General features: G+C 40.0%; 2 protein-coding genes across 2 annotated transcripts; one reads left to right on the forward strand and one right to left on the reverse strand.

The window, feature by feature from the left end:
- Positions 1-1,121: 1,121 nt before the first annotated feature.
- On the reverse strand, positions 1,122-2,078 carry LOC125398004 (olfactory receptor 10V1-like). The gene has a single exon (XM_085692737.2). It carries the CDS (start codon positions 2,076-2,078, stop codon positions 1,122-1,124), a length of 957 nt encoding a protein of 318 aa, XP_085548863.2.
- A 15,827-nt stretch (positions 2,079-17,905) lies between these two features.
- LOC148121399 (olfactory receptor 4D10-like) lies at positions 17,906-18,847 on the forward strand. The gene has a single exon (XM_087907615.1). The coding sequence runs from the start codon at positions 17,906-17,908 to the stop codon at positions 18,845-18,847; it is 942 nt and encodes a 313-aa protein (XP_087763741.1).
- Positions 18,848-25,396: the final 6,549 nt, after the last annotated feature.

A 25,396-nucleotide genomic window follows, 5' to 3' on the forward strand; every position in this document is an offset into this window, starting at 1 on the left:
GTAAGGTAACCCAGACCCACAAAGACAAACACAGCATGTACTCACTCATATGTGGATATTAGACATAAAGCAAAGGACAACTAGGCTACAGTCCACAACCCCAGAGAAGACCTGAAACAAGGAGAACTCTAAGAAGGACATACATGGATCTCCCCAGGAAGGGGAAGTAGATGAGATCTCCTTAGGAAATTAGCAGCATGGGAGGGGGGGTAGAAGAGGGGGGAAGAGAGACGAGAAAGAGGGAGGAGAACGTGTGGGATCAGGAAGGTCGAGCTGAATAAAGGACAGAGAGGGAGAACAAGGAAAGAGATACCTTGTAAGAGGGAACCCTTATAAGGTGAGTAAGAAACCAGGCACTAGGGAAATTCCCAGGAATCCACAAGAATGACCCAGCTAAGAATCTAAGTAATAGTGGAGAGGGTGCCTTAACTGCCCTTCCCTGTAATCAGATTGACAACTACCTTAATTGTCATCATAGAACCTTCATCCAGCAACTGCTAGAAGTAGATGCAGAGATCTACATAAGCACTGAGTCGAACTCCTGAAGTCCAGTCATAGAAAGGGAGGAGCGATATTATAAGCAAAGAGACCAAGACCATGATGGGGAAACCCACAGAAACAGCTGACCAGAGCAAGTGGGAGCCCACTGAGTCTGGACTGACATCTGGGAAACCTGCATGAGACTAAACTAGGCCCTCTGAATGTGGGTGACAGTTGTGTAGTTTGGGCAGTGAGACCACTTTGTGGGACCACTAGCAGCATAACCATTCCTAGTGCACGAACTGGCTCTTTGGAGCCCATTCCATATGACGGGATACCTTGCTCAGCCTAGATACATGGGGGAGGGCCTTGGTTCTACCTCAAGTGATGTGACAGATTTTGTTGGCTCCCCATGGGAGGCCTCTCCCTCTCTGAGGAGTGAATAGGGGTGAGGTGGGGAGAAGGTGGAGGGAGCAGGAGGATGTGAGGGAGAGGGACCTTGGATTTTTATGTAAAATAAGATTCTTTTAAAAATAAAAAAGAAAGAAAAGAGTAGCAAACAAATGCCATATCAGTCTCCCATTTCTCCTACTGCATATGTTCAACTCAGGATTTCTACCCAGTAAGCTCTAGAGGATTGTTTAGAATGTTTCTTGTGTTTGGACCAAAAGCAGTTTCATTATCACTCTCCTCAAAGCATCCTTGAGTTCTCTGTTTCTCATGCTGTAGATCAATGGGTTCAGTACAGGAGTAATGAATGTGTAAACCACAGAGACTACCTGGCCCCGCTCAGGAGAGTAACTGGAGCTGGGACACAAGTAGATGAGGCTTCCACATCCATACTGCAGGAGGACCACAGTCAGGTGGGAGGAACAGGTAGAGAAGGCTTTGCGCCTCCCCTCGGCTGAGCAGATCTTCAGGATGGCATCCACAATGAAGACATAGGACAGAGTGATGAGGAGGAAAGGGATGGTGAGGACGATGACACTGACCACAAACAGAGTGGCCTCGTGGACATGGGTGTCTGCGCAGGCCAGTCTCATGACAGGGAGGACATCACAGTAGAACAGGCTGATTTCCTTACTGCTGCAGAAAGGCAGCCGGAAGATGAGCACGGTCAACTGCATGGCCAAGATGAACCCCAGCAACAGGGACCCCAGGGCCAGCTGGATACACAAGTGCCAACTCATGATGAGGGTGTAGCGCAGAGGGTGACAGATGGCCACAAACCGGTCGTAGGCCATGACGGCCAGCAGGATGCAGTCAGCACTGCCCAGGAAGATGAAGAAGAACATCTGAGCACCACAGCCTGCCAGGGAGACCACAGTTCTCTCTGCGGACAGGACGCTGGCCAGAGTCAGCGGAGCTATGGTGGAAGAATAGAAGATCTCCAGGCTAGCCAGGTTCTCCAGGAAGAAGTACATAGGGGTATGGAGACACCGATTGGTCCAGATGGTGAGGACGATGGACATGTTTCCTCCGATGCTGACCAGGTACATCATGAGGAGGACCACAAAGATCAGCATCTGCACCTCGGGGAGTCTGGAGAAGGGGCGGAAGTGGAAGAGGACCATCCCAGTCTGATTCCCTTCTTCCATGTATTTAGTGCATTGGGACTGCTACTGGCAAGCGTGACACCCATGACGATAGGCAGAATGGTCCTGGAAGATACTTGTCATTATTCTCACAGGCTCTGAGCACGGCATTTTCTACTGACGCTTAAGGCCATCGCAGTTTCCCATAAGCCCAGGTTTTACTCTTTTTCTTCTTCTGCACAGATAACTCTCTCAGTCCCTCTTTTTTTTGTTTTTTGTTTTTTGTTTTATTTTTGGTCTGGGATCCTGGCTCACAAGCTATTTGCTCAGCCTCCAATATCTAGTGCCGTTTTCCATTTTATGACAACCTTACTTCCCATAGCATAAATCAGTCATGTTAATGTTATGCCATCTTTCAGAGCCTCTTGCTTTGCTGATGACCAGCATTGAGGAAGCAGAAACAAGAGGATCAGGAATTTAAGCTCATCTTCAGCTAAGAGTGAGTTTTAGGTCAGCCTGAGCTAAATGAAACTCTGTTTCAAAACAATTAACAACTGTCCCCTTTCCATACCATTTTACATTTCCTTTATTTGTTTGTTTTCATGTGGGTTTTGATTTTTGAAGACAGAGTTTTTCTGTGAGGCCCTAATTGACCTCAAACTCACTCTGTAGACCAGGCTGGCTTAGAACTCACGGAGATTCATGTGCCTCTGTCTCCTGAGTGCTGGGATTACATACCTACACAATCACCTCCAGGCCCATTTCCTATTCTTTATCTCAAGTAGTCTATTATATTGGATTTCTCTGCTTCTTGAGACCATCTTTTTGAAGGGTCATCAAGGACTTCCCAATTCCTGAACCAAACAGATAGTTTTGACATCTCTGATCCATCTAAATCTGTTGGAAATCCCTTACTCCTGGTTGCAGTGAAACTGGTCCATTCTCCTACCTCTCTGGACATGATTCAGGCAAGGCGTTTTTGGCTACTCACCAGCTGGCCTCAGATCCATGCTCTAACTTCCCATACCCTGTAGGCGTCTCTAAGGACTACATCAGATGGCTCTCTCACACTCTGGCTTCTTACTGTGGTGGATCAAAGAGAGGAACGGGCTGGAGAATAAAAGAGATACAGAGCATCCATCCCTCACACAGGATGCCACATCCTCCTCTGTCTGGCCTGGTGCTGCCTAATAGTAAAGTCTAACTCCTAATCAAGAGTGAGCCTGGCCATCCTGGAGTTCTGATCTCTTGAACAACCACCTTCCTCTCTATCGCACAGCATAGCAAATGGGAAAGGAATGAGACACTTTTGTCTTAAATAGGAGTCTCATGAGGGAAGAAATTGCTTTTTTTCTGACCCAACTGACATGGATTAGCACACAAAGCCACAAACAGATGTTATCATGTCATGCCCACATGTTCCTTGCCACATTTTTGTAGTAGGTGTTATTTGCAACAGTAGGTGCACTTAAGTCAAGTTACCTCATCTTACATGGACATTGTTCTGAATTAGGGCCATGAATGAGTCACAGAGGAAAAATGAGGACCACCATACAGAACACAGTACAAGATTCAAGCTATTCATCTTAGCTTGTAAACGTTAATTGCACTGGGAGCCCAAAGCATAGCTAAGGTTAATTACGTTGGCTTTTTCTTTTCAAGGTCAGATAATTCTAAACAGGTTGAGTACATAGTATGTAAGCAGAAAGAGGTCTAAATGATCTCGAAGCATATTGCATTGTTAGCTGGGTTGCAGTTTTGGTGAAGCCTAATTTGTAGAGGTAAGCTACAAGAGACGTTTCTCCATAAAGTCACTCTCACATCTGTCCTCATTTTTCATGGTTCAGTGACCATGGCTCTTAGTTAGCCGGCTATCTGCCATAGCTGGGTATGCCTAGGTTTCAATGACGTTCCTCTTCCCTGTTACTTGAGGCTCAAGGGTAGAAAAAGTTTTCCATAATCATGGGCCTTGAGCGCCTCATCATCCCTCATGGATTCCTTGAATTCTGCCCTTACCTCCATAAATGAAACCAACGCTAATTCCTGTCTTCAATGGATTACAGCAGATTGTAATGAACAACTAAAGAATTCTTAAAGAAGAAAAGGTCCTGTATTTTAAATTTTTTATGCTTTCTTATTTATTGAAATTTTTTGACAATTTTAACAGTAAAAATGAATTTCACTGCAAGTTTGCATAGTTAATAAGTTAGACCTACAGAAATACACAAACATAAACAATCAAATAAGTATGCATATAATCACTCAACATTACTATCCTATTTCCTGTGGATGTAAAAAATGGACATTGTTCTTTCTCTAATGAATCAACCCTTGTCTTCGTCCAGGATATTTTTTACAAATCATTGACTGGGTAACTTAGACCATGAATTTCTATTGCTCACAATCTTTACAGTCAAGAATTCCAATTTAAGGTAGCCATAGGTTGGGCCACAGTAAGGGCCCGTGTTCTGGATGGCAGATTGCTGCCTCCTTCTTCTGTAGCCTCACATGGCAGAGAGGAAACTGTACCCACTTCCTCCTCTAGAGGAGCACTAATCCCTTCATAGGGCTTTCAGGTCATGTCCTCATCTAAACCTACTTCCTCCTCAGGCTCCACTAACCAACAGCACCACATTGCAGAGTTTAACACCGGCATTTGGACAGGGTCAGATGCAGACGCTCAGTTCAAAAGCATCTAAGCTGCCACGGCAGACAGAAAAACACTACTGTGTACTTTGTTCTCTGAGTTAACAGTGAAGCCATGTAAGGTGTCAGGAGCCTCTCCAAAAGGGTGTGTCTTTGCCTATATTTGCTGTGCTCCTGTCTGAGAAACATGTCATGACCTTTGCACATGTGTCAAACATGTAAGGTTCCTTTCCATGGTGGAGGATGGGATAAACAGCATTCCTACTAAGTGCAGCTTTTCCTAAAGTATTTGCTGTATTTCAGCATTCAACAAGTCAGTCCTTTTATAACATGACTCCTTGCCTACGTTTCAAGAGATGTTGTTCCCCAAGATTTTTACCTCTGTGCTGTTATCTGATGACGCCTTACCTCTGGACAGGGTTAGCATATGACAGGCACAATGGCAGATCTGTCTTCGTCAGCAGTTTTCAAGAGCTTGCTATTTTGTGGGTGCTGTGAGAACGCACACTCCCCACCCTCTCTGTGCAAGATGTGTGATGCAGAGTAGCACACCGTTTGCATGGTCTTCATGGTTAAATACAAACGGGACAGTCGGGGACCAAAAAGAGATCCGCTGTACCTAACAGGAGTCTCATCTCTCCTTTGGTGATGTATTCGCTTCTCTGTTTGTTTGGAGCTATTTTTCCATGACTCTAAGATCCCTAAGGACAGCGACTGACTTTGAGTTTTACTCATGCCCCCAGCTGTAATCAGTAACTGGTACTCTATAAACGTATACCCACTCATACTTTGGAGACTTGCTGAGTGACAGTTAGTGAGAGGGCTCTGCAGGTAAAGTCTTGTCATCAAGACTTGTGACCTGACTTTAACCCCCGTGTCCCTCATGGTGGAAGGAGAAAACCCAACTCCTGCAAGATACATGCATGCACATTTGTACACATACACAATAAGCAAATAAAGAAAAATGTTTATTGAGCAAGATTTATCAGGGGCCCAGTTTATCATAGATGCCCAATGTCTATGAAAAAGATCACCTTCACTCCAGCATCCAGATTCTATTTAGCTACTCCTTTTGTGGGGAGAAAAAAAAAAAGATCTATTCTCCAGAAGTGTTTGAAAATGTTAAATCCATTGAATGAAAACTCTGTGCTGAAGAAGATATTCTAATGAAGTACTCTAAATATGAAGCCAGGTGCATACATATGTCGTGTGGTTTCTTTTTTGTAATATTTGTACTGTGCTGTGTATGTGTGTGTGTTGTGTGTGTGAGAGTATATATATATGTGTGTGTGTGTGTGTGTGTGTGTGTGTGTGTGTGTGTGTGTACCCATGTGAAAGCAAGAGGCTTCAGAGGTTAGAAGAAATCATTAGATCCTCTGGAACTAGAATTGTGGGCTTTTGTGGCCCACCCTGTGTTGCCTGGGAACTGAACCTGGGTCTTCTGCAAGAGCGGTAACCACCCTCAACAGTTGAGCAAAGAAACCCAGTGGCTTCTTTCCTAAAATCAAGACAGAGTAAACACTAACACAAGATAGCACCACAGGCATTTTGTTGGGCATGGGTGTGACCAACCATTATGTCCCTACGACAATCTTCATGCTTCAGAAGCAAAAGGGGTCCTTATTACATAATGCTGGCTGAGAAAACAAAGTTGCACGCGTCGTGTGCCCAGCCCTCACCAATCAGCACTCTGAAGGGAAACTACAAACTCAGCGGTGTTTTTGAGAGAATTGGGCCATTGATAGTTCTTCCTGACTTTATTTTGATTCTCTTTATTCAATATAAAAATATTGCCTTAAATTCACATTTAAGATGCCTAAGACTCAAATTTTCAGTGAGTTTCGTCCGTTACAGAAGTAATGCTTATCTTTGTTCCCCTGGCTCTACCAGCATAAACTTCTTTCTTTTTTATTAAAGTCATTTGATTTCGATTTTGTTATAGTTTTCATGTTGAGAATCTTTTTATTTGTTTGTTTGGGTTGTTGTTTTGTTTTGTTTTAGAGAGAGAATAAAGTGCAAGCTAGCCAGTAACTCAATATGTAGCCCAAGATCACTCCAATTTTGTGGAGATCCTCAGGCTCCCAAGTGCTGGTATTGCAGGGACAAAGTACTGTACCCTGCTTAGCTTTTTAAAAGACATGTACGGACTCCGGGCTGTGGTGGTGCATATCTTTAATCACAGCACTTGAAAAGCAGAAGCAGGAGGATATCTGTGAGTTCTAAGAACAGCCTGGTCTACAGAGCAAGTTCCAGGACAGCCAGGTAATATAGAGATCCTATCACCAAAAAGAGGAGAAGGAAGAAGAAGTGGGGGAAATAAGGAGAGGGAGGACAAGAACAAGGAGGATGAGGAAGACATATACTAGCCATGTAGCTGAGTATGGTCTTGAACTCAAGATTCTTAATTGTCTATTGGTTGGTAAGATTACATGCATACACCACACTTCTGGAGTTACAGCATATTTCTATGAATGGGCATACATATGACATCCTGCTTAACCATGATTGCTATACAATTTGCTGTTTCCCTTTTGGGTTAGCTGCTATGATACTCAAAATAAGCTCTGTACTCAATTATTGAACAATCCTTAGCCCAGTAATTCTCAAACTGTGGATCTCAATCTCTTGGGGGTCAATTACCTTTCACAACGGTCACCTAAGATTGTTGGAAAACACAGATATTTCCATCACAATTCATAACAGTAGCAAAATTGCAGCTATGAAGTATCAAGGAATATAATTTTATGGTTGGGGGTCACCACAACACGAGGAGCTGTATTAAAGTGTCGCAGCATTAGGAAAGATAAGGACCACTACCTTAGCCCAAAATTATCCTAAATGATTATTTCAATTTTTTTACTTTTATCATATATAGTTTATTTTTATTTTTGAGGATTTATTTCAAATATTCTATTTTTAAAACATTTGAATTATAATAAATTAAGAAACAAATCTTACTGTTTCTAGTTGGAGGCATCTGAGAATGCTTTTTCTATCAAATACTTTGCGCTTGCTCCTATAATGGCTGCTACCCAACAAAGCCCAGAAACATAGCTGGTCATTATTATTCCTGTCTACATTCCACAAATAGAAAGAACTTCATAAAAATAAAGAACTTACCCTTATAGTATTTGTCTCCATCTAAGACATTGATGAATGAAAAAAAAAACTTCCCACATTAGTAACAAAACTGGAGACTCCTCATTAGCTAAAGGAGGTTAAACTCTCCTATTTATCTGCGATTCAACACCAGAAAGTCCCTCTAGGAGATGCCAAGGTCAGGAGCATTCATCGGCCCAATCCCAGGGTCTAGAACACAAAGCAGCTCAGACAGGTCTCCTCTGTCTCCTTCCTTTCTTCTGCCTGGGAGACCTGGCACCACATCCTCAACCCAAGGCTGACTCAGCCCCAAGCTGTGGTCCTCCTAATGGTTTCACAACCATGGAGCTCAACCTCTGAGAGCCCCCTTCCTCTGAGGACAGCACACACTTCTGTATGCCAGCTCTTCCCCACCGCCCCTTCACCAGGGAAGAACATGGGACCTGGGGATTTGTGGAGTTAGAACTCAGAGTTGCTTCTCTGCTCTCACTCTTCACCTCATTTCTGCAGAATTCCCTGCCCTCTTTGATTTCACCAAGCCCCAGGAGGCTGACTTGGCGTTCGACTGGACCAGCTCCAGTAGGTCTTTAAACACCAATAGGAATTGTTTGGGGATACGATCTTGGAAACTGCTTTAATTGCTACTAGATTTGGCTATATCTTCATCACGGACTTGTTTTCAAGTCCATTTCAGAAATGAGCAAGATGTTCATATCTTTCCTGAATTATACAGAACACATGTGCTTCCACATACTCTCTCTACTTCTCTATTATTTTCCCTATATCCCTATCATTTTATGTTTGCTGAATTAAATATGTGTACTAAGAAAGCATCCATTGTTAAAAGCTTCATGAAGAAGAAAAAATCCATTCATTCCCTGGCAGGTAATAGCACCCTTCATTCATCATCTGGTCAATCTTCTAGAATCAGACTCTGAGAAATTCAGAAGTGACAATGACCAATGCATTATTTTCACCCAGAGTACTCTTCAAATTCTCCCTTAATTCACTAAGTGGTTCTAAATCACCGCACCATTACAACCTTCTTTTCTCTAAAAGAATGTCAAACCACAGTGAACATAGTGTATAAGTAGCTGTTATGTCTCTAGAACCTCATAGGGGATAGCCTGTATTTCTGTCAATCCTTAAGACCTTGACTAAGGGCTGGAGAGATGGCTCAGAGGCTAAGAGGCTGCTCTTCCAGAAGTTCTGAGTTCAATTCCTAGCAACTAAGTTGTGCCTCACAACCATTTGTAATGAGATTTGGTGCCCTCTTCTGGTATGCAGGCATACATACAGACAGAACACTGTTTACACAGTAAATAAATAAATCTTTAAAAAAAAGACCTTGTGGTCGGATTTATATTGAGGTCTTTAATCCATTTGGACTTGAGTTTTTTTGCATAGTGATAGATATGGATCTATTTTCATTCTTCTACAGGTTGACATCCGGTTATGCCAGCACCATTTGTTAAAGATGCTTTCTTTCTTCCATTGTATAATTTTAGCTCCTTTGTCTAAAATCAGGTGTTCATAGGTTTGTGGGTTAATATCTGGGTCTTTGATTTGACTCCATTCGTCAATGTCTCTTTTTTAATACCAATACCAAGCTGTTTTCAATGCTGTGGCTCTGTAGTAGAGTTTGAAGTCAGGGATGGTAATGCCTCAGGAAGTTCCTTTATTATATAGGATTGTTTTGGCTATCCTGGGTTTTTTGTTTTTCCACATAAAGTTGATTATTGTTCTCTCAAGGTCTGTGAAGAATTTTGTTGGGATTTTGATAGGGATTGCATTGAATCTATAGATTGCTTTTGGTAGAATTGCCATTTTTTTTATAATGCCTATTACCTGACTTTGATGTCCAAAATCTACAAAAATATAAATATAGTGGTTTTCATCTTCAATTCCATTCCTCTTACAGGGGAATGGGGGAAGAGGCAGGAAATCACCCCAGAAGCATCATGGAGCATGCAGAGCAATAGAAGCAAAAGAGACTCTGACTTGACAAGGTGAAAAAATATATGGACTTCCAAAGGTTGTCCTCTGACTTCCGCATACATACCATGGCATTAATATCTACCTGCTCTTATTTATACAGATCACACACACGTACATGTACACACACACAAACACTGATGATGATAATAATCGATAAAATATTTTAAAAGACTAGTGAGCACTAAATTTCACAACCAAAGCAATTTATTATATTATTGGATTTTTCTTCATTGTTATCAGTGTGTGTGAGTATACCATACGTGTGTATGTGTGTGTGTGTTAGTCTGTGTGTGTGTGTGTATGTGTGTGTACAAGTGTAGACACAAATGCCATGGAGCATATGTGGACATCAGAAGACAACTTTTGGAAGTCAGTTCTCTCCTTCCACTGTGAGTTTCAGGGATCTAAGATCATCAGGAGGGCTCAGCAAACCCTTTACCGACTCAGCCATCTTATTGGTATACACTATTCTCCGTAGGAACTTTTTCTTTCCCAGCAGAAACTTGGGGAACAATTACACCAATGTAGCATTCTGTCTACTGCCATTTTCCATAGCTTTTGTTTATTATCATGCAAACTTTTCTCTGAGTATCTGAGAAAAACATTTATTTGTGGCAAAATAACACATGCTAAATAAAGAAAATTTTCTTAGAACCAATTTTTCTAAGAAATTCCTCTGTAAAACTACTAAAGTATATGTTGTAAGTCTTTAAATAGAAAGTGAGCTAGTCATTTTCCCATCTTGGCCATGGAATTCATTTTCTTGTCAGATAAGGAAAAGTCACCTTATATAGGATTTTAGAAATTAGAAATGCTAATTTGTACTAAATCAGAGAACATACAGTGAAATTCCTCATGGTATCTCAGCAGCATTTGAGGATTCTGAAATCTTGGTGCCACTGGAACATGGCAAAGAGAACACCTTTATAGCGTTAATCTATATTTAACTACCAGGGTGACAAACAAGATAATGACACAGATAACATGAGGAGACGAATAGTGAGGACAATAACACTGTCCTTATAATTTACTCCATAATTCCATGCTTATAAATGTCCATTTACATTTCATTTGCATTTAGAAAACTTCGCTGAATAAATTTGCTCAAGACTTCAAACTAAAGAAACCACAGGATGAGGGTTCTGTTCCCAGCACCTATATCAGGCAGCCCATAATCTGTCATCATCCCAGCTCCAATGAATCCAGTGCCTTCTTCTGATTCCCAAGAGCACCTGCAATCATGTACAATGGCACATACTTCCACATAATTAAATATAAAAATGTTAAGAAGTTAAACAACTTGACCAAAATTAGATGTCTTAGAACAAGTATCTGTAGGACTGAAGTTCAATGTGGTGGATGTCTAAACTGCATCTCAGAGCACTGTGTTTGTGATGGACATAGTCTTTGTGCAAAGTTTCGTTCAGGGACCAACAGCATCGACTACAGTTAGAAGCATCTTTCTCTAGGCATCTCCAGCTCTCAAGCAAATATAGTAGGTTTGTTTTGTTGGGCTTTGCCTTTTTAAATAGTGTCTCTTGTCAGTTGGTTTCAAGCTCACTATGTAGCCTCTAACTTGTGTTCTTCCTATAGAGAGGTATATGTCTACCTTTGGAAGGCTAGAATTACAGGACTGCAACGCTAGGCTTTAAATGCAATAGTTTTATTAAAAGTCCTTACCATTACTAGGTATAAATTTATAACCTGTGAGACCAATTCTCCCCCTTTTTGTGCTTTCAGTATTATTGTGGTGACTGGGGATAACCTGTCTGGAGTCTATTTTATAAACTTGACTCTATTACTTGCTATTAATAAAAATGAGCCTTGCTATGAGGTTTTTATTTTGTTTTTGGTTCTTTCTTTCTTTCGTTCTTTTTTTGTTTTTTCGAGAGGGTTTCTCTGTAGCTTTGGAGCCACTATGAGTTTTTTTTTTCTAAGATTTGTTTTATTTTCAGTTCTGTAGGTGTGGGGTGTGCCATGTGATCGCCTGGAGCTACAGTTACAGGCAGTTGTGAGTCATTCTATGAAGGTGCTGAGAATACTCAGATCCTCTGCAAGAGCAGTATATACTCTAAACAACTGAGCCATCCTTTCAGCTCCTGCTATGAGATTTATTTATTATTTATTTAGATTTTTCAAGACAAACTCTTTTTATGAAGCTACAATTACCCTGATACCCAAACCACACAAAGATATTACTAAGAAAGGGAATTACAGACCAATCTCCCTCATGAACATTGATGCAAAAATACTCAATAAAATACTGGCAAACTGAATCCAAGAACACATCATAAAAATCATCCACCATGATCAAGTAGGCTTCATCCTAGAGATGCTGGGAATGGGTCAAAATATGAAAATATATCAATGTATTACACCATATAAACAAACTGAAAGAAAAACCACATGACCATCTCATTAGATGCTTAAAAAAGCCTTTGACAAAATCCAACACCTGTTCATGACAAAAGTCTTGGAGAGATCAGAGATAAAAGGAACATTCCTAAACATAATAAAGGCAATATACAGTAAGCCAACAGCAAAATCAAACTAAATGAAAAGAAACTCAAAGCAATTCCACTAAAATCAGAAACAAGACAAAGCTGTCCACTCTCTCCATATTTATTCAATACAGTACTTGAAGTCCTAGCTAGAGTAATAAGACAACAAAAGGAGATCAAGAGGGTACTAATTGGAAAAGAAGATATCAAACTTTTGCTATTTGCCGATGACATGACTGTACATATAAGTGACCCCCAAAGATCTACAACTTACATAATGTAGCAGGGGACAAGATCAATAGCCCTCTAATATACAAATGATAAAAGGGCTGAAAAAGAAATCAAAGAAACATCACCCTTCACAATAGCCAGAAACAGCATGAAATATCATCAAACAAGTGAAACACCTGTATAACAAGATCTTTGAAGAATGAAATTGAAAAGGATTTCAGAAAATGAAAAGATCACCCACACTCTTGGATAGGTAGAAACAATATAGTAAAAATGACAATCTTGTCAAAACCAATCTACATAATCAGTGCAATACACATAAAAATCCCAACACAATTCTTCACAGACCTCAAAAGAACAATGTTAAATTTCATGTGGAAAAACAAAAAGGCCAAGATAGCCAAAACAATCCAGTACAATAAAAGAACTTCTGGAGGCATCACCATCCCCGACTTCAAACTCTTTTATAGAGCTACAGTAATGAAAATAGCTTGGAGCTGGCATAAAAACAGACAGATGGACAAGTGGAATTGAAGACACTGGTATTAACCCACAAACCTATGAGCACCTATTTTTGACAAAGAAGCTAAAAATATAAAACAGAAAAAAAACATCTTCAACAAATGGTACTGGTATAACTGGATGACAATATGTAGAAGAATGAAAATAGATCTATATCTAATGCCATGTACAAAACTCAAGTCCAAATGGATCAAAGACCTTAACAAAAAACCAACTACACTGAACCTCAAAGAAGAGAAAGTGGGAAGTAGCCTTTTAACACATTGGCACAGAAGACTACTTCCTGAATATAATCCCAGTAGCACAAACACTGAGATTGACATTTAATAACTAGGACCTCCTGAAATTGAGAAACTTGTGTGAAGCAAAGTACACAGTCAATTAGACAAAATGGCTGCCTACAGAAAGGGAAAAGATCTTCAGCAACCCCACATCTAACAGAGGGTTGATCTCCAAAATATACAAAGAACTTAAGAAACTAGACATCAAACTACCAAATAATCCAATTTAAAAATGGGGTACAGATCAATACAGAAAATTCTCCATAGAAAAATCTCAAATGACAGAAAGACATGTAAGGAAATATTCAGCATCCTTAGACATCAAAGGAGTGCAAATCAAAATAACTCTGAGATTCCATCTCAGAAAAAGTAAATCTGGTGATAACTGGTATCTTCCTAATCTCTCTCTCTCTTTCTCTCTCTCTCTCTCTCTCTCTCTCTCTCTCTCTCTCTCTCTCACACACACACACACACACACACACACAAATTTATATATTTATATAAAGATGTCATAAAAGAAAAATGTGAGTGGGTCCTATACTTTGGTTGTATTGGTCCTCGTCTTCTCTATGTACCTGCTGCTTTTCATTTACTTTTCATTAATGCTGCCACATGATAGCAGAAACAGGAAAAGTAGGGCTAAGGATTCATTTATCCTTGATCCCTGTGGAAAAGCTGACTCAACAGCATTTTGAAGAACAACAACCAAAGATTCCCATCTCAACTGTGTTCCAGGCACTGTATCTCACCACCCAATTCTGTGGGGCCGTACATTAAGCAGGTGCTATTGTGTGGACAGTTGCTGTCTGTGTGGCCACTTGCAAACTTAGTTCTATCTAGCTCTCTCCAAAGTGATGGTTTATATGGCATAATGATGGGAAAGAGTTGGTAGGTTTGCCTGTCTAAGTATCCTCAATGGCACCCAGAAGAGGTGGACATCCAAACTCAAGAGTCATATTATTATCTGCTTGATGAGGAAATTAAATGATGTGAAAATGCTTGAGGTTCAGTTATGTTTTTATAACTTCTTGACTTTATCCACGAAAGAAATATGGGTGATTAGGGGCTGAACAGATGGTTCAGTAGTTAAGAGCACTAGATGCTCCTTCCAGAAAACCCAGGTTCAGTTCCCAGCACCCACATCATAGCTCATGTAGCTCATCTATAACTCCAGGTCCAGTGGGTCTGGCACCTTCACACAGATATACATGCAAGTAAAAGACCAATGCACACAAAAATAATTTTAAAAAATAAATATTGACATTCAAACATACAGTATTTCATACTTCTAAAGACAGAGTTGACACTGAGCTATTTTGGACATGTGGACTGGCATGTTTTAACAAAGAGCTTCTTAAGTTCTAGAATTTCATTTCTGCCTTGGTAGACTGAATAATTGCTTTTTTTCCATGATTGTCTCTATTTACACATGGGTGTTTACACATGCATTACAACAATTTAATAATCCCCACTGAAACTCCACCAGCAGTGGTGGAAACTAGCCAGTTGGTTTCCACTTGCTTGCTCAACTATACTTAGCTCTCATAATAAGCCTGAGACTAAGGGACCAGGACATGGCACAGGAGCCCAGTGCAAGTGCTAAAGATAAAAACCAAAGAGATTTCTTGTATTGCCTCTAAAGCCTTTGAACACCAGCCAACATAAGTCAGGATGTGTGAATATGTGTACTTATGTGTTTTGATAACATTTTAATGACCTCCTTAAAATTGTGTGGTCAAAGCTACAGTCAGTTACTTCTGCTTTCTTGTTCAGTGATATTCCCATTGCTAGGCTTACACTAAGCCTGAGGCTGAGGGATTTGAATATAAGACAGGAACACAGCAGAAGAACCTTGAAGATGTGACTTTTGAGTTTGCTGTCAAGGCAAACGGATCATGGACACTAAGATATTCAATCATGCAAAGGGCTTTACCTTCAGAAATACATCTTTCAAAGATTAATAACAACAGTTGCTGTATACTGGATATAATATCATATCATTTTATCTGAGTTTTTAAGGTAAAGGCAATAGGTAAAGATACTCAGCTGCTAGCTAGGATTGTGTGCATATTGAAATAGAGATGCTGTCGCTGTGTTTAACTTTAAATATTTTCCAGGAATATTAAGTATTTCAGAACAAAGACAATCTTCTCACTGACAAACAAAGGTAGGTGTCAAGTACTGGAAGGGGACTTAGTGTTAAGAAGAATCCATAAGGTAGCCTGGTTCTGAGATAAGGAATTAGACAAGTGTTGAGAGCTTTTCGATGGTTTAATGTGTGGCTGGTACATGTTAAAATCAATGCAAAAATTGTTTTCCGATAAATGCAATTCTTCAGATTTTTTCAAATAACCTTGTAATACAAAAATGTAAAGATACATATGTTGAATTGGAGGAAAAAAAGAATAATGTGTCTCAATTCTGATTCCATCTCCTCCAGCTTATACAATTTTCCTTTCACGAAAAGTAGATACTATGCTTAGATCAATCATTCACTGAGGTGACAGCACTTAAGAGCCATGGGATTCAATAATGAAATATTTATTGATGATGTAATGATATAAGGAATGATGTTATGAATAGAGGTCTCTTTTCACACCACACTCCCCATGTCCACCAATCCACTGCACTGCTTTTCTTGGTGCTTTCTGTGTGGCTGTGACATTTCACCAGTTATGGGCATTATTTCTCTGCCTCTGGTATTGCAATTTATCCAGACAGTGACAAATTTTTATCCTCACTGCTAAAGTTTGAAGTTTCCTATAACAGCCCAAAATAGAGCCCTACTGTGATTCTATGACACTGGGCCATCATTGGTTGTCCCCATGGCTGTTGATGCCCTTAAGTATTTGTATTTTCATCGGACTGAACATGGACCCAGAATAAGACCTTGGCTGCACTTGTTTGTGATATATCTAGCAGAAGTCAACTGCCAACTGTCCTGAAAGGACCCAAAAACTGTGTGAGAAAAGACTAAAGGATATATTGATTAGATGTATGCTTTTGAAATTCCTAATAAATGCAATGTCAGGGATACAATCAAAACTAATCTGGGGGAGTCTCACTCTATTTCTTGATTATCAGTTTTTGGTGCACAGTCTTAGGGTTGCTGCAGATGTGTGAGAAAGTGGAGTGTCTATGATGTACCCAAGTTTATCTGGAAACTCCTTGACTTTTCAGTTAAATAGCCTGTCAGGGAGTGTTTTTCTAGTATCTTTACACTAAAATTGAGACAAAGAAGTAACTCCCACTTACTGAATGCTCAGAGTGATCGCTCCAATAAATAGAGTGGCTTTGGAACTATATATAAGTGCATTTAAAGCTGAGTTCCAACATGCAACTGTTGCAACTTGGTGGAAGTATAGTCTCTTTTCATCTCGTCTTCTTTGACTGGGGCTAAGTAAAAGCTACTCCTCCAAGAACACATAAAAGATCCATTCACCAGACAACTGAGGCTTGAGATAAATGGACTCTTGAGGCCATCGCGACTGTTTCTTCCCAAAACTTACAAATGAGTCTTTTGATGATGCCCACTGGAGAAAGGAAGCAGGAACAGAGGGGAAAGTAGGTTTCTAGTTGATTCCTGTGGGTTTGTATTGGTGGTGGTGGTGGTGATGGAGGTGGTAGCGGTGATGGTTGCTTTTTGTTTGTTTGTTTGTTTGTTTTGTTTTGTTTTTTCAAGACAGGGTTTCTCTGTGTGTCTTTGGTTGTCCTGGAACTCACTCTGTAGCCTCAAACTAACAGAAATCCGCCTGCCTCTGCCTCCAAAATGCTGGGAGTAAAGGCAAGCAGCACCATGCCCAGCTTCATTTCTATGTTTTTGACAGAGGCTAAAATTAGAAACCTGTGTTCAGACCCAGGAAGCTTCATCCTGTTTCAGTCCTATAGCATCTCACATGAATCTCCCCACACTATCATGCGCACACACACATAAACACAAAGCCCAAAACACACACACCACACACCACACACACACACTGCTGCAGTTTCTCAGGGCAGAGGGTTCAGCACTGCCTCTCATAAAGCACATAAACCACACATTTAGTGAAAAACAAATGATCATTCAGAAGAATTCCAGAATCTCCACATGTGCATATTCAGGAGTCTCCCTGTATAGTGTAGAATACAACTGATAATAATAATAATAACAAATTAGGAAAAGGTAACTTGATAGTGGTCCTTCTACTTTTTTATAGGAAAGCCAGAATCTTTGCCCTCAAGTAAAATAACTGACAAAAAGAATTACAAAGATTTCATTAAAGCAAAACAAATTGATGTTTTTTTAAAACAGAGATTTACTTAGACCGTTGGAAGTTTGATATCAAAAGCATCAAAATGAACCATAGTAAATTTTTTCTATTATAAATATTCTAAGTGACACTACTAATGAATTTTCTTTTCCAGTGTTGCTCTCTGTAGAAAAATATATTGAATGATTTTCTGTGATAATTTGATTATCAAATTAACTGCAATATTAGAGTATGAACAACAATCTATTTCCGGTGCTATAGTCATAAAAAGGAGCTTCTGAATTACATCTTAGAAGCTTAGGATGTCAAAATAAACAGCCTGACGCTTGAAACAAAAAAAAGCAAACAAAGAGGATGTTTTAATGGAGATGGAAAACTACACCAGGGTCAAAGAACTTATTTTCCTTGGCCTGACCCAGAGTCATGAAGTCAGTGTGCTGCTGTTCCTTTTCTTTCTCACGGTTTATGTGACAACTCTGCTGGGGAACCTTCTCATCATGGTCACCGTGACCTGTGAGCCGCGCCTTCACACCCCCATGTACTTCTTGCTCAGGAATTTGTCTGTTGCCGACATCTGCTTTTCCTCCATCACTGCACCCAAGGTCCTTGTGGACCTTCTCTCAGACAGGAAGAGCATCTCGTTCAATGGCTGCCTCACTCAGATGTTCTTCTTCCACCTTATTGGAGGAGTGGATGTGTTTTCTCTGTCGGTGATGGCTCTAGATCGATATGTGGCCATCTCCAAGCCCCTCCATTATGTGACCATCATGAGCAGAGGCCGTTGCATTGGGTTCATAGTGGCCTCTTGGATAGGAGGCTTTATCCACTCCATCGTGCAGATTTCTCTCTTGCTGACACTTCCATTCTGTGGACCCAATGTTCTCGACACTTTCTACTGTGATGTCCCCCAGGTCATCAGACTTGCCTGCACAGACATCTTTGTTCTGGAGCTGCTGATGATTTCCAATAATGGGATGCTCACCACACTGTGGTTTTTCTTGCTCCTGGTGTCCTACATGGTCATATTATCATTGCTAAGGTCTCAGTCAGGAGAGGGCAGGAAGAAAGCCATCTCCACCTGCACCTCCCACATCACTGTGGTTACCCTACATTTTGTGCCCTGTATCTATGTCTATGCCCGGCCATTCACTGCCCTCCCCACAGACAAAGCCATCTCTGTCACCTTCACGGTCATCTCCCCTCTGCTCAACCCCTTGATCTACACTCTGAGGAACCAGGAGATGAAGTCAGCCATGAGGAGACTCAAGAAAAGACTTGGTCCTTCTGATGGAATAGAGAAGTAACTTCTGCTTATTGCCACCCTAAATGTTTCTAATATAAATAAACTATTTTCTATTATGCCTTCTCATTTCCATTGTTCTGATATAGTAAGACACCAAAAAAACATCAAGTTGATCGGTCTAATTCTTTCACATTTTCACTGTTTGAAATCATACCTAAATTACTGAAGCTGTGAATAAATCTTGCTGAAATCTGTGGGATTGAAAATATAAACAAACGTTGAATACGATTCCAAAGTCAATTAAACTCTTTAACATTCATTTTTTTTCCTTTGGTTTTACTTCTTCACATAGGATCTCATTATGTTGGTCAGTCTAGCTCAACACTCACTATGTAACCCAGGGTTTCCTGAGATACAGTAAACCTCCTGTACTTGCTACCAAGAGCTATAATTGCAGATGTGTGCCAAAACACCAATATAGTTTCAGTTACTTAAATCTAACAATGTGTTTGTGTGCCAATGAAACTTTATTTATAGACACTAAAATCTGAATTTCATGGAATTTTAGTGTATTAACTTTAGTTTTTGAACAGACATTTCTTCACTGAAACCAAGAGAACAAGAATTGATCATCTAGGTGTGCTGTAGTTCTCCCTTCCTGAGTATCCCTGTGCATCTTTATGGTGCTACAATCAAAAGACATTCGCAAACACTTTGTTAGAACTCAGTTACAGCCCAAAGCAAGTTAAGCTTTCTCAATACTTATTTGTTCCAAACTTGAATCATCATATTTTATAACCATGTGCAGGCAGATGTCTACACGGTATTGTAATCAAACATCAAAGACTATACATTCTATTCAGTCAAAGTGTGCACACACTATTCTGCAGGTCATGGAAGATTTTCCAAAATATACCACATCCCGAGACACAAAACAAATCTTAGAAATTCAAAAAAATTTAAGTAACACCATGTATCTTATCTGACCACAATACCATAAATTTAAAATCAACAGCAAATGAATCTCTAGTAAGTACTAAAATGCAAGCAGATTAAACAATACATTTCTGAATAATAAATGGATCAAAGAAGAGAGAAATTAAAATTTTCTGAAAATAAAAGAAAATGAAAAAACAATGCAACAAAACCTCTAGGAAGCATTAAAAGCAGTTCTATGAGGGAATGTGTAGCTACAAACACTTGCATTTAAAAATTAGAAAAGACGGCCTCATCCATCAGACCCTTCCCACTACAAGTCTTACTCTGTCCCCAAACACACCTATCCCCTGATTCCTCAGAGGAACTCTGAAACACAGGCTGCACATCAAGGAGAGGACCAAGCGTTGAGTGACCACTCACCCAGCAGGGCAGCCCACTCTCAAGGCCCTCCATACCTGGGTAAAACCCTGGGCCCCTCCCCTACCAGCCTCAGCTTCACTAGGCAGTCAACAGGCAAGCTTCCTACAGGTAAGCTGCTTCAATACCCCCTGACCAATCAGACCCTGACAGCTACAAGTTCCACTCCACTCCCAAACCCTCCTACCACCAACTCCTACCCCCCAGGCAACCTCAGAAGAACTCTGAAGCACAGGCTGCAACTACACAGAAAGGACCAAAAGAGAAACTCTGAAGCACAGGCTGTGACTGCATAGATTAGACCAAGAGAGCAAACAAAGAGAGCAGATCAAGAGAGTGGAACAAGAGAGACCTCTGTGGCTCTCTGAAACATAGACAGCAATAGCGCAGAGCAGACCAAGAACAGTTCCCAAAGACACATTCACTGCAAGGATTGGACCAAGAAGCAAAGACACTGCTGGCACCTATTGGAGGAAGAGAGGGGTAGGCACCAATGCAAGTATTCATTCAAGAACCTAAAAAGCAACATGGTAACACCAGAATCCAATACAACAGGAATACTTGATCATCCTAACCCATAAGAAGCAGAAAAAAATGACTTTAAATGTAACTTTATGAGGATGATGAAGATCTTTAAAGAGAAAACAAAAAATTCCCTTAAAGAAATGGAGAAAAAGATGAACAAAAAAATTTAGAAGAAATCAGTAAATCTCCTGGAGAAAACCAAGAAAACAAAGGAAAAAATAATCAAACAGGTAAAGTAAATAATTCAAACAGTTCAAGACTTGAAAACAAAATAGAGGCAATAAAGAAAACAAACCAAGTGAATTCTGGATATGGAAAATCTGGGTAAATGAATGGGAACTACAGAGACAAGCATAACCAACAGAATATAAGAGATGGAAGAGAGAATCTCAGATGCTAAAAATACTACAGAAGAAGTAGATTCATCGGTCAAAGAAAACATTAAATCCAACAAATTATCAACACAAAACGTCCAGGAAATCTCGGACACCATGAAAAACCAAACCTTAGAATAATAGGGATAGAAGAAGGAGAGAAACTCCAGCTCAAAGGCACTAAGAACATATTCAACAGCCTTTGTTTTACTAGCCTGCCTGCAGCAAGGTAGGACTGCAGGCAGGGAGATTTCTGGCCAGCAAGGGGCACTGATCCTGTACCAGAAGATACAATGGAGGGGTAAGTGTGCTCCTGACCCACCACAGAAGCCCGGCAAGGGAACACACAATTTCCCTGCCACCCTTATCTCCCTGGGTATTCGGAAGGGGCGGCTTCCCCCAGCTAAGCTCTCTCTCCTCCTATCCCATCCCGGCTTTCAGCCAGGAACCCCTTCCCTTTCTCCCTCCCTTTTTCAGGGCCTAAAATCCCCCAGCCCAACCTGTGTGGGCACCAGGACAGGGCAGTGAGTGCAACCAGGCAGGAGGGAGTTCCTTTGTTTTAATAGCCTGCCTGAACCAAGGTAGGACTGCAGTCAGGGAGATTCCTGGCCAGCAAGGGGCACTGATCCTGTAGCAGAAGATCCAGTGGAGGGAAGAGCCATTGGAGAGCATCTGAAGGAAGAGATGGGCAGGCGCCAAGGCAAGAATTCCTCCAACAATCTGAAAAACAACATAAAAACACCAGATCCCAGCGATCTTATGACAGAAGGACTTGAACACCCTATTCCAGAAGAAGTGAAAACAGTGTCATTATGAAAGCAATAGAGTCTCTTAAACAGGGTATGAATAACTCACTTTAAAAAATGGAAGAGAAATATAACAAAAAGCTTGAAGAAATGAGTAAAGAAATGGAAGAGAAATATAACAAAAAGTTTGAAGAAATGAGTAAATTTGTAAACGACACCCTGGGAAACCAAGAAAAACCAATCAAACAGGTAATGGAAACAGTTCAAGACTTGAAAACTGAAATGGAGGCAATGAAGAAACACAAACCGAGGGCCGGCTGGATTTGGAAAATCTAGGTAAACAAACAGAGACTTCAGAAACAAGCATAACCAATAGAATACAAGAGATGAATGAATCTCAGGTTATGAAGACACCATAGAGAAAATAAACGCTCTGACCAAAGAAAACAGCAAATCCAACAAATTCTCATCACAAAACATTCAGGAAATCTGGGACATAATAAAAAAAAACAAATCTAAGAATAATAGGGGTAGAAGAAGGAGAAGAATTGCAGATAAAAGGTCCAGAAAATATATTCAACAAAATTATAGAAGAAAACTTTCCCAACCTAAAGAACAATATTCCTATGAAGGTTCAAGAAGCATACAGATCACCAAATAGACTGGATCAAAAAAAAATCCCCTCGCCATATAATAATCAAAACACAAAGCATTCAGATTAAAGAAAGAATATTAAGAGCTGCAAAGGAAAAAGGTCAAGTAACTTATAAAGGTAAGCCTATCAGACTTACACCGGACTTCTCTATGGAAACCATGAAAGCCAGAAGGTCCTGGATAGAGGTACTGCAGAAACTAAGAGACCATGGATACAAGCCCAGACTACTATACCCAGCCAAGCTATCTTTCACTATCAATGGAGAAAACAAAATATTCCAGGATAAAAACAAATTTAAACAATATGTAGCTACAAATCCAGCCTTACAGAGAGTATTAGTTAAAGCAAGCTGTGTTTTGGGGTGCACCTAGGACTGACCAGCTGGTTGTCAAACCCTAAGTCAGGATTTGAGAGAGCAGCCCCTGCTGACCTCTTGAACTCCCTTGTATAGGAGAGATAAGGTGTTCACAGGGAAGAGAGTTGGATGTTAAACAGAGAGAGATACAATGAAGGGGAAGGAACAAGTGTAAGGATATACATTACATGAATGGGATTGTGAGCAGTTTGCATCAGACCTAAGAATCAGGAACTTATTCTTAACTACAAATAGAAACAAGAACTTACAAGGACAATCAGGGACATTATTTAACTACAATTAGAACCCTTAACCTGCACAGGACCAACAGAAACTTCTGGGTTTTTTTTCTTTCTTTTTTTTAAATTGAGTTATACATTTTTCTCCTCTCTCCTCCTTTCCTTCCCCTCCCTTCTAACCTCTCCCATACTCCCATGCTCCCAACTTACTCAGGAGATCTTGTCTTTTTCTCCTTCCTATGTAGATCCCCATATGTCTCTCTTAGGGTCCTCTTTGTTGTCTATGTTGTCTGAGGTTGTAGACTGTAGGTTGTTTTTCTTCTTTGCTTTATGTCTAGAAGTCACTTATGAGAGAGTGCATATTATATTTGTCTTTCTGGGACTGGGTTACCTCACTCAATATATTTTTTTCTAGCTCCATCCATTTGCATGCAATTTTCAAGATGTCATTATTTTTTTTACCACTGTGTAGTACTCATTGTGTAAATGTACCACATTTTTTTAATCCATTTTTTTGATATAGGGGCATCTAGGTTGTTTCCAGGTTCTGGCTATGACAAACAATGCTGCTATAAACATAGCTAAGCACATGTCCTTGTGGTATGATTGAGCATCCTTTGGACCTATACCCAAAAGTGGTATTTCTGGGTCTTGAGGTAGGTTGTTTCTTAATTTTCTGAGAAATTAACTGATTTCTAAAGCAGCAGTACAAGTTTGCACTTCCACCAGCAATGGGGGAGTGTTCTTTTTACCCCACATCATCTCCAGCATAAGTTGTCATGAGTGTTTTTGATCTTGGTCATTCTGACAGGTGTAAGATGGATCTCAAAGTTGTTTTGATTTACATTTCTCTGATGGCTAAGGATACTGAGAATTTTTCCTTAAGTCTCTTTCAGCCATTTTAGCTTCGCCTGTTGAGAGTGCTCTGTTTAGGTCTATACCCCATTTTTTTAAATTGGATTGTTTGTTTTTTAGATGTCAAGTTTTTTGAGTTTTTGTATATTTTGGTGATCAGCCCGCTGTCAGATGTGGGGTTAGTGAAGATCTCTTCCCATTCTGTAGGTTTCTGTTTTGTCTTGTTGACCATGTCCTTTCCTTTATAGAATCTTCTTAGTTTCAGGAGGTCCCCTTTATTAATTATTGTTCTCAGTGTCTGTGCTACTGTGTACTATTTAGGAAGTGGTCTTCTGTGCCAATGCATTCAAGTGTATTTCTCACTTTCTCTTCTATGAGGTTCATTGTGGTTGGTTTTATGTTGAGGTTTTGATCTTCTTGGACTTGAGTTTTATGCATGGGGATAGATGTGGATCTATTTGCATTCTTCTACATGTCGACATCCAGTTATACCAGCACCATTTGTTGAAGATGCTTTCTTTTTTTCCATTTTATACTTTTAGTTTCTTTGTCAAATATCAGGTGTACATAGATGTCTGGGTTAACATCAGGGTCTTCTTTTTGATTCCACTGGTCTACTTGTCTTTTTTTATGCCAATACCAAGCAAGCTGTTTTCATTACTGTAGCTCTGTAATAGAGTTTGAAGTCAGGAATGATGATGTTCTTTTATTGTGCAGGGTTGTTTTGGCTATCTTAGCCTTTTTGTTTTTCTATATGAAATTGTTATATAGTATTGTTCTTTCAAGATCTGTAAATAATTATGCTAGGATTTTTTTTTATATTGGATTGAATCTGTAGACTACTTTTGGTAAGATTGCCATTTTTACTATGTTGATCCTACCTATCCAAGATCATGGGTGATCTTTTCATTTTTTTGATATCTTCTTCAATTTTGCTCTTCAAAGACTTAAAGTTCTTGTCATACATGCCTTTCACTTGTTTGGTTAGAGTTACCCCCAAGCTATTTTATGTTATTTGTGGCTAATGTAAAGGGTGATGTTTCTATGATTTCTTTCTCAGTCTATTTATCATCTGTATAAAGGAGGGCTACTGATTTTTTTAAATTAATCTTATATCCTGTTACATTGCTGAAGGTGTTTATGAGTTGTAGGAGTTCTCTGATAGAATTTTTGGGGTCACTTATGTATACTATCATATCGTCAGCAAACAGTGAGAGTTTAACTTCTTTTTTGATTCATATCCCCTTGGTCTCCTTTTGCTGTCTTATTGCTCTAGTTAGGACCTCAAGTTCTATATTGAATAGATAGGGAGAGAGTGGACAGCCTCATCTTCTTCCTGATTTCAGGGGGATCGTTTTGACTTTCCATTCAGTTTGGTGTTGGCTGTTGGCTTTCTCTGTATTGCCTTTATTATGTTTAGGTAGGTCCCTTTCCTCCCTCTTCTCTCCAAGACTTTTATCATGAAGGGGTGTTGAATTTTGTCTAAGGCTTTTTCAGCATCTAAT

Source organism: Myodes glareolus, chromosome 7, assembly GCF_982192425.1.
Source record: "Myodes glareolus chromosome 7, mMyoGla1.1, whole genome shotgun sequence".
Lineage (NCBI taxonomy): Eukaryota > Metazoa > Chordata > Mammalia > Rodentia > Cricetidae > Myodes > Myodes glareolus.

What these genes read in the sequence shown, in the direction of transcription:
- LOC125398004 (XM_085692737.2), bottom strand. Translation starts at nt 2,078, where the DNA reads ATGGAAGAAGGGAATCAGACTGGGATGGTCCTCTTCCACTTCCGCCCC.
- LOC148121399 (XM_087907615.1), top strand. Translation starts at nt 17,906, where the DNA reads ATGGAGATGGAAAACTACACCAGGGTCAAAGAACTTATTTTCCTTGGC.